This window comes from Dendrobates tinctorius, unplaced genomic scaffold, assembly GCF_039654945.1.
Source record: "Dendrobates tinctorius isolate UK_male_01 unplaced genomic scaffold, ASM3965494v1 ptg000156l, whole genome shotgun sequence".
Taxonomy (NCBI): Eukaryota; Metazoa; Chordata; class Amphibia; order Anura; family Dendrobatidae; genus Dendrobates; species Dendrobates tinctorius.
The window spans coordinates 6,624,750-6,635,116 of NW_027361823.1; the positions used below are offsets into that span (position 1 = coordinate 6,624,750).

The following is a 10,367-nucleotide window of genomic DNA, read 5'->3' on the forward strand; positions in this document are numbered from 1 at the left end:
CTGGTACATTCACAGCACGCACAATACCTTTTTCCCGTCAGACGTACAATGGAAGTATGTTTACCCAATGCCAGGGGGCGGCCTGTCAGTAGTACAGTATGACAGTATTTTACCAGCTGTCCTAAATTTTTACATTTGTTTATATTCCACAGCTGAATTCTCCTCCTGTTTCTTGAATACTATACTGGAATGCAATGGAAGAGACCCAGGGTCCTCATCCACCCAGATTAGAGGTTTTTGTCTTGAGGTCCCTATATGGATGTGTTAGAGTGAGAGATGGGGTAGAAGTCTGTCTGTGCTCCTTCTTTGGGAAGCTGGTGGGAGGAGAACAGGCCAACAGACTATATAGTCAAACATGTTCCAGATTTCCAGTGCACCATCCCGGAGCAGCTAACCCCAGCAAAGCCCTGTCAGGGTAAGTCTACAGGGGCAGACTGCATGATATATGACGCTTCTTTCAACCGTCCTTATGCTATCCTTTCCTTCCGTATTACTTGGGGGGGCTTCATAAATGGCTGAAATAAAGACATAGCAGAGCTGAGATTGTCATATGGCTCAAGTCATAGTGAAATCATACCGTGAATTCACACCAGGCTGCGTTAAACCAGTTGGAAAGAAAAAGGTTTCTCTCCCAAATACTGAAATGACAACTTCAGCTCTGCTGCATCTGTAAATTCTAATTGAAACCTTGCACCTTAAACTATATTTTATTATATGGTTTGGGACTTTTCTCTTAAATTGAAAGAAAACTGGAAGCAGATGCTTAACCATGGGTTGCCTGGAAGGAAGTAGGACTCGGTACAGCAAAGCAGATGTTTTATAAATGCTGGAAATGACTGGGGTTCTGTGCACCAGGCTGTGACCAGACAGGTCTAGAGGATAATCCTGGTCATGTTCTTGCAATGGTCTGATTACTAATATAGGCCTGCACTCCATATGACAGTATGATGTAGCAGAGCAGAGTTTGTTTTTTAGTCTGTTTGCACCTGCATATGTGCATAGTCATAGTTGTGTGGGTTATAGTTGCTCCGCAAGTTTAGTCTGCATTCTTGTGTTGAGTTATGTCAACTGTCAAACTCGACTCTGCTACAACCGTAAGGATCAGTTTGGTGGTCTATGACTAAATATGGTGCGTGCCTGGAGTAGTTTTGTAAATCTGATGTTTTTTTTTCTAACCCCTCCCCAGCTGCCGGCTGACTTTTTTTTTCTCTTGGCTGGCAGTGAGTCTTGGATGTGAGTTTGAAGGAACAAAACCCCTGACCTGGAATTCTGCTCCCAAAACAGAGGTTTGACAGACTATTTCCTAATTAGGAAATGGATATTATGAGGCAGCCACTTCCATCTTGTGGGGCATGTAGGACCGCAATGCCTGCGCACTCCCTAATAAACAACTACATCCCCATCCAAGCTTTTTACACTTTTTAGTTCTTTTTTTCTTTTTTTTTGCAAATGGGACAGAAGTTAGAACAGATGTAAAGCAAGAAACTAATTTTTAAAGGGGTTTTCGGCATTTAGAAAAGTTTACAGATGAGTCATTGCTATTGTGAAATGTGAAAATGTTCAGACTCGCTGAAACAATTTATTTTGTTTTCTTATGAGATCTCACAAAGTGGAAACCTAGTTTGCCGATAGATATGGCACTGGAGGGTGCGGCCAGCGTGCAGGTGCTATCGCGTAGGGATTTCCCATAGGGAATTTCTTGTAGGGTTGTACAACTATAAATAACAGCATGCCCTTTCCCTTTGTTCTGCTTTAGTTTTTTTTAGCCTGCTCTGGGATAATATCTTGGCTAATAATGACCAGACCTACTATAGGAAAATAGTCTAAGAAAAATGTGCACATAAAACTAATTTTAAATATTTTGACCTTCTAAATTTACCTAAACAGATTTAATTATTGTCACTAAATAATTTTCCTGCAAGTTTGATTACTGACCATACATAGTTCTCGCTGTAGAAATTACAAAAGCCTATCAAAGCCCAAGCCGGGGCTCCTCAGGGGCGTATCTGGGGGGTGAGGAGGGTGGAGCGACTATGGCATGTGCCATAGGTAGGGGACGATAGAGGGATCTTGCCCTGGCCGGGATATTTAGATACAGGCCTAGGAGGAACAAACTGAACCTTTGCCTCTAGGTGAAACAGAGCCTGGCTACAGCTCTGGGCCACCTCATTGCTGAACCTGAGTACCTTTTGTAAAGAACAACTTTATGGGCCATAATTGTAGTGATAGGGCACATGAAGATCCCAGCGTCCGGATCATACTGATGTCACCTTTAGTTTACCGTATATTTTTTCTGAGAAAACGCATCAACTTTAGATCACAGCTGATATAATAAAAAAAAAACAGAGAGTGGCATGTAATTTACTGTAATGAGATCATGACTGGTCCATATTTTAAGTAAAATCTTTACTAAATCCTATATTTGCTCCCTTCCATCTTTCCTCCACAGGTTTCTTGTTTGAGAGTCTTGAGTAAGTTATAACAAAACAAAATGTGCGACGAAGAAGATACTACTGCACTGGTGTGTGACAATGGTTCTGGACTTTGTAAGGCTGGCTTCGCTGGGGATGACGCTCCGAGAGCCGTATTCCCTTCCATCGTGGGTCGCCCCAGGCATCAGGTAAAAAAGAGACCTCGAAAGTTTCTTTGTAGTATCATTATATCCTATTAATAATAATCATATTACTATATATTACACTTCTAATTCTGTCTATTACACTAGTTTCTAACTTCCCTATATAATTTTTCCATCTTGAATCTGATATCCTTTTTACACTTCCATATTGAATCCTACTCTTCATGTCTTTGACATTTTAGGATTATTGAGCATAGCACTCCTTATCTTGCCTATCACACAGAGTCTGAGAAGACAGATACATAGGCTCCAATTCATCAAGCAGTTTTTGCCAAATTTCTGAGCAACTCATAATGTGACTTTGCTTACACGCCAGTCCCGGCCATCACTGACAAGTTTTTGGAAAGTGGGTGTGCCTTCAGTAGGACTGGGCGTGCTCAAGCACAGCTGACGAAGTTATCATACTTTGTCACCAACTAGAGGCGTAAATTACAATCGATAGATGCCTCAAATTCCTGATGAGACATCTTAGTGAATTTGGGTCATCTTACTCCCACAAACGGTACAAAACATCCGTCTTGAGAAATCAGAGCCCACAACTTTTAGTAATACACACACATGCATACACCAAATCTAAAACACGACCCCTACTACTACACCCCTTAACTGCTTCACCGCCACTAATTCTACGTAGTTCATATGGATAACCTGTTCTTTCTGCTTACACAGGGTGTGATGGTAGGTATGGGTCAGAAGGACAGCTATGTTGGTGATGAAGCTCAGAGCAAAAGAGGTATCCTCACACTGAAGTACCCTATTGAACACGGCATCATCACAAACTGGGATGACATGGAGAAGGTACGTATTTATTTTTAGGGTACTGTATTTATTGTAATAAACTAGGAATAAAATACCAATAATATCTAAATCAATGTCATTTTTTCCCTAAAGATCTGGCATCACAGTTTCTACAATGAATTGCGTGTGGCTCCAGAGGAACACCCAACCCTTCTCACAGAGGCTCCATTGAATCCCAAAGCAAACCGTGAAAAAATGACCCAGGTACAAATAATAAAGTTATAGAGCATCATATTTAATATACCCTCATTCTGTAAACTTATTTCTACCATTAGACCAAAAAGTCCAAAAATTGTTAGATTATAAAGTCCAATATCACAAATATAGATGAAAGAAGAGGCCTTTTTTCACTTGTGGCAATGTGTCAAGTCATTGGCCTAGGCCTAGTTCATAATACCCTTGCCATGACTGTGTATCTTATGGGTGCCCTCAGCACCTAGGTCACATATTCGGCTAACCCATATACCGTATATACTTGTGTATAAGCCGACCCAAGTATAAGCCGACCCCCCCCCCTAATTTTGCCACAAAAAACTGGGACTCGCGTATAAGCCTAGGGTGGAAAATGCAGCAGCTACTGGTAAATTTCAAAAATAAAAATAGATACCAATAAAAATAAAATTAATTGAGAAATCAGTAGGTTAAATGTTTTTAAATATCCATATTGAATTAGGAGCCCCATATAATGCTCCATACAGTTCATGATGGGCCCAATAAGATGCTCCATACAAAATACACCCCATATAATGCTGCACAAATAAATGCCCCCATAAGATGCTCCGTAGAATAATATGCCTCATATGCTGCTTCATAAAGGTTATGGCCCCATAAGATGCTCCATAGATTATGCCTTATATGCTGCCCCTTAAGATGCTCCATAGAATAGGCCCCATAAGATGCTCCATAGATTATGCCCCCGTATGCTGCCCCCATAAGATGCTCCATAGATTATGCCCCCATATGCTGCCCTCATAAGATGCTCCATAGATTATGACCCCATATGCTGCCCCATAAGATGCTCCATAGATTATGCCTCCATATGCTGCCCCCATAAGATGCTCCATAGATTATGCCTCCATAAAATGCCCAATAAGATGCCCCATGTATTATGCCCCCATATGCTGCTTCAAATAAAAAAAAAATGACATACTCACCTCTCCGTTGCTGGTTGACAGGTGCACAGGTGCCGGTGTCACTGCTGGCTCAGGGCCCCGGCACCTCAGATATTCACCTGTCCCCATTCCATCACTGCTCACCGCTGTCTGCCGCTTCCTGTGTCAGTGACGTTCAGGCAGCAGAGGGCGCGGCACGCACTAACAACATCACCGCGCCCTCTGCTGCCTGAATGTCACTGACAGAGGACGCGGGAGACAGCGGAGAGCAGCATTGGATCGGGGACAGGTGAATATCGTATATACTTACCCCCTCCTGGCACGGTCTCTACAGCCCTGCTTCTGCCACGGTCTCCCTTCCTTCCTTCAGCGGTCATGTGGTACCGCTCATTAACGTCATAAATATGCGCATGTTCATGTCTTTAATGAGAGGTATCACGTGACCGCTGAAGGGAGCCTGAGACCGTGGGACAAGCAGGGGGGCTGCAGAGACGCGCCACCGGGGGGGTTACTATGATCGGTTACTATGATCTGACACCCCCACTGCCCCGCCAACCCCCTGGCATATATGACTCGCGTATAAGCCGAAAGGGGGACTTTAAGCCAAAAAAATGTGCTGAAAATCTCGGCTTATACGCGAGGATATACGGTACCTACACTCCTGGTAAAAGACATACCAGTAGCTTCTCTATAAGAATATCCCCCAAAACTTGGGCGTATTCTGAGTTGTTGTCTTCTAGGCTTTAGGTTTAGAGAATGCGCTTTTAACGTGTCTTCTCATCACTCGTGCTTTACTTGCAGATTATGTTTGAGACCTTCAATGTACCAGCAATGTACGTTGCTATTCAGGCGGTGCTATCCCTTTATGCTTCTGGCCGTACAACTGGTAAGTAAAAGTCAGAACTGGGAACAAGTAACCACAATGATAAACTATTCAATATCAGGGAATCTCAGATAACATTCTGAGCCAACCAATAGTGTATTTAGAGCTCAATCACTTAGCTCTGAAGATTTGCTGTAGGATTGTCATATCCAGTAAACAACGATATGTCACTTGACCAACGATTCCTCTTTTTTAGGTATCGTACTTGACTCTGGTGATGGTGTCACCCATAATGTACCAATTTATGAAGGTTATGCCCTCCCTCATGCCATTATGCGTCTTGATCTGGCTGGTCGTGACCTAACAGACTACCTCATGAAGATCTTGACTGAACGTGGCTATTCTTTTGTAACTACTGGTAAGACAAATGGTTTCCCATAAGTTACCCTACAGTAAAGACTACAAACTACTTAATCATTGCCTTTTCTCCTTTGTATAGCTGAAAGAGAAATTGTCCGTGACATTAAAGAGAAACTGTGCTACGTGGCTCTGGACTTCGAAAATGAAATGGCCACTGCCGCTTCTTCTTCTTCCCTTGAAAAGAGCTATGAACTTCCGGATGGTCAGGTCATCACCATTGGCAATGAGAGGTTCCGCTGCCCTGAAACTCTCTTCCAGCCTTCCTTCATTGGTGAGTTCAATCAATGAATTTTCATTATGGTGTCATTAATGAGTTGGGCTGCCGACAGCTTTAGGCTCTTGTCACGTGTCGGACCTTCAGTTTCTGTCTTCTGTTTAGAAACAGAGTATGAAATTAAAGATCAATTTTGGAATTGAAATGGGGTCCATTTTTAAAACATAAGAAAGAAGTCCTGTATGCAGAACTTTTTCTTCAGTACTAAAAAAAAATGGAACACAATAATCAATGGGGCCTTTCTGCTTCTGTTAGCATAAGTGATGCAATGGATCACTTAAAGGGAACCTGTCATCAGGATTCACCCCTGGATGGTATTAGGAGCATAGTTTTTGTCTCCCGATACCTTCTTTAATGATACCTGTATGTATTAAACCTATATGCTAAATGTAAGTGACTAAAAACGCTTTCCCTGCCTGCGGTCACCAAACTAGCCTGGGACTGGACCACTGTCAGTCAGTGCCACTGTGTCGGTGGAGCATGCCCACAGCAGTGTAACTGACATCTTGGCATGTGTAGAGAGCAGGGTGGAGGAGACGCGGGACAGATTCTTCTCCACCTCCCTGCTCATGTCAGGATGTCTGTGTGCATGCTCCCACCAATTAGATGCACTGATTGCCAATGTTCCCGCACTAGTCCTGTGACCACAGGCAGGGAGAGCAGGATCAGTTAAACTTAGTTTTTAAACACTTCCATTTAGCATTTAGGGCTAGTGCCGCCATCATTAAAGAGGGTGTTAGGAGACTGATAACGCGCTCCCAATACCTGCTGGGGGTAAATCCTGATCACAGGTTCCATTGTTTACAAATAGAACAAACAAACGGAATGTTTGAACAGACATGTGACCGGAGCCTTACCGTTAGGTCCACCCATCCAGGCACCATTAAACTACCATAACTATTTGTCACTGGTGCATCCACTGGTCTTTCCTCTCTACATTGAGATCAGGGAATAGTAGTCATGTGTTATTAACCTATAAAAACCCATCACATTACGCAGGAATGGAATCTGCTGGAATCCATGAAACCACTTATAACAGCATCATGAAATGTGACATTGATATCAGGAAGGATTTGTACGCCAACAATGTACTGTCAGGAGGTACCACCATGTACCCTGGCATTGCTGACAGAATGCAAAAAGAAATCACTGCTTTGGCTCCAAGCACAATGAAAATTAAGGTAAATATTCTACATTAATGGGCCCCTGCATGACTTTCCAGGGTATTGTTTCACCATAGTCAGTCTAGTATTACAGTATAAATGTACTCTCTCTCTCTCTATATATATATATATATATATATATATATATTATTCTCGAATTTGGGTCATATATGTGTACATCTTATAAGTTAAAGAAAAGGAAATGTTTGAATGTTTAGCAAATTTCTGTGCATCTGGAGGAGGTAGATCACGTATAAAAGCGAAGATAAACACTAATCTTCATAATGGGGGTGTCCACTTTTCAATTAAAGCAAATCTTTGTTTCACCTTTGCGAAGTCTGCCATACTGTGTACATGGTAGGCCACTGCATAAAGACCTACAGCTGAAAATTAGATGACAATAGAAGCATTTGCTGGTAAGACAGAAACATAGCGGCCAGCGAGAATCCAAAAGATAACTAGTCACTGCTCAACACAGAGCTGAGGTTGGCAGGGACAGCACACAAATGAAGCAGAGCTGGGAATGTCATCTGGCATTCAGCGCAATCTACTATTATATATATATGGTGCAATAAGAGGTACACCTTGGGAAATCTTACCCTGTAGAGCTATTATGATGCCTTGACAATGCACCCCAATTGCGGTAGATAAATGACTTATTCAGCTCTGCTACATCTGTAGACAAAGTGAGTCAGATAGCAGTAGCAATTTACTTAGGGTACAGCCAGATGGTGTGGCTGAATTTCCTCCTATTGTTTCATAACAAGTGGATGGATCTTTGGCTGCATTGCCACTGCACTCCCACCACTTTAGCCTTATGTACCATCATGTTTATTTTAGGTGGCTGTTATTATCACAGTTGACCTTCAGACCTGTATAAGTAGACATATAATTATGATCTGCATAAACCAAACAGTCCTTAATTTTTGGAAACAATCACATCAAATTTTGGCATCTTCCTAGTCAAAAAGAGGGTTAAATAATACTGAAAAGTTGTTATACCCACCCACTTTTAAGTGTCCTGGGGTGGGACTGATGGGCGGGGCTTAACATGGACCAGTCCATGCAGGAGAACTTGCAGCAGAATGTCTGTGTCTGCTTCCTTCCTCCTCCTCGCCTCGCCAGAGACCTTTTCGAATCATCAGCCGCCATCTCCTAACTCAATAATGTGAAAATCTGTCCTCACTGAATACACATGAACCTATGAATTAATAGTGAAAGAACATGATGCGACGGTTACACCTTAAGCATACACATGATAACATACACAGCGTAAAAGAAAGTGCGGCTTACTTCATTGTACATTATATTCTCTACATGGGGCTAAAAGGGATAACTGGCAAATTCCCATATAGTCTAACTATGCAGAACATTGATCTGACAAGTCATCTAGACTACAGACGTGACTTTCATAGGTTTGGAAAATTCTGCACAGTAAATATGGGATCTAAGGGATAACATTTCTCCGGCTGCAGAGTGACAAGCCAGGCCTGTAATGCCAGAGTGAAAAACTTACAGTATATTCCATGCATGGTCCTTTGGGAAATTAAATATGGAAATTACCTCTTCAGAGATAGTTACTTCCAATAGGTAGCACTAGGGTTCTAGTCAGGCTCGGACTGGCCAATAGGAAGAACAGGGCAATCCCCCGGTGGGCCCCTGTGCAGAACTGGGCCCCTAACCCCACTGTATGGGCAGTACTTGTCATAATTCACTTGATTCACTCTGTACAGAAAAAAGCAGCATTTCCTCATTCATTAACCAAACTACCCAGTGTATTATAGCAATGTAGATACATTTGTGAATGGGGTAGTGTAATATTTGTATGCAGGTGAAAAATGGGCACCCCCAAAGGTGGGCACTTGGCACCCGTCTGACATTGGTTCTAGTCCTTTTCTTCTCACACTGTAAATAGAATTTCAGAGTCCGTCAGCCGCTGACTTTGTCCTTTTGTCCCTGCAGATCATAGCTCCTCCAGAACGCAAGTACTCTGTCTGGATTGGTGGATCCATCCTGGCTTCCCTGTCTACCTTCCAGCAGATGTGGATCAGCAAACCAGAATACGATGAAGCTGGCCCCTCCATTGTGCACCGCAAATGCTTTTAAATGTCCTTTCTTTTTCTATTGTCTTCAATTCCAAGTTATATCTTCATGTGTACTCCAAGTACATGGCCACCATTTCATTCCAAAATATCTCTTAGGCGCAAATTCGATAAAGTATTTTTTTTTTGTTGTTTTATTTGTTATGAATAAAGCTTAATCTATTCTACAAATGAATCAGTGAATGGTTTATGCTACAACGGACTGTACTGTGTATGTGAATGCTGTCAGAGTGCCTCCTACTGGTCTATCTATGAATCACAAACACTGGCGGAACAAAAAGCATACATATTTAGTGACCAACTTATTGCAGTTTTCCTAAGGAGTTAATGTCATCGAGGAAGGCAGGAGATCCCATAACTGAGAACTGACATCAATAATCTTACCTGTGTGGCACATTATTTAACCCCTTAACGACCAAGCCATTTTGTAGGTTAAAGACGAGGCCTTAATGTTGTAATCGGACCACTGTCACTTTATGTGCTTATGACTCTGGAACACTTCAACGGATCCCGCTGATTCTGAGAGTGTTTTTTCATGACATATTGTACTTCATGATAGTGGTAAAATTTTCAAAATTTTGCAATTTTCAAACTTTTAATTTTTATGCCCTTAAATCAGAGAGATATGTCACACAATAAATTAACATTTCCCACATGTCTACTTTACATCAGCACAATTTTGGAACCAAATTTTTTCTGTTAGGAAGTTATAAGGGTTAAAAGTTGACCAGCGAATTCTCATTTTTACAACACCATTTTTTTTAGGGACCACATCACATTTGAAGTCACTTTGAGGGGTCTATATGATAGAAAATACCCAAAAGTGAAACCATTCTAAAAACTGCACCCCTCAAGGTGCTCAAAGCCACATTCAAGAAGTTTAACCCTTTAGGTACTTCACAAGAATTGAAGCAATGTGGATGGAAAAAATGAACATTTCACTTTTTTCCCCAAAATTTTTCTTTGGACACAAGTTTTTTTTTATTTTGTCAAGGGTTTCAGGAGAAAACGAACCCCAATATTTGTTGTGCAATGTCTCC

At 41.8% G+C, this 10,367-nt stretch overlaps 1 protein-coding gene across 1 annotated transcript; it reads left to right on the forward strand.

Moving 5' to 3' along the window:
* The first annotated feature begins 262 nt into the window (after window positions 1-262).
* On the forward strand, window positions 263-9,498 carry ACTA2 (actin alpha 2, smooth muscle). Its single transcript, XM_073548191.1, has 9 exons — window positions 263-415; window positions 2,450-2,620; window positions 3,305-3,433; window positions 3,527-3,637; window positions 5,347-5,431; window positions 5,625-5,786; window positions 5,868-6,059; window positions 7,062-7,243; window positions 9,188-9,498. Exons 2-9 carry the CDS (start codon window positions 2,492-2,494, stop codon window positions 9,329-9,331), a joined length of 1,134 nt encoding a protein of 377 aa, XP_073404292.1. The 5' UTR covers window positions 263-415; window positions 2,450-2,491; the 3' UTR covers window positions 9,332-9,498.
* The last annotated feature ends 869 nt before the right edge of the window (window positions 9,499-10,367 follow it).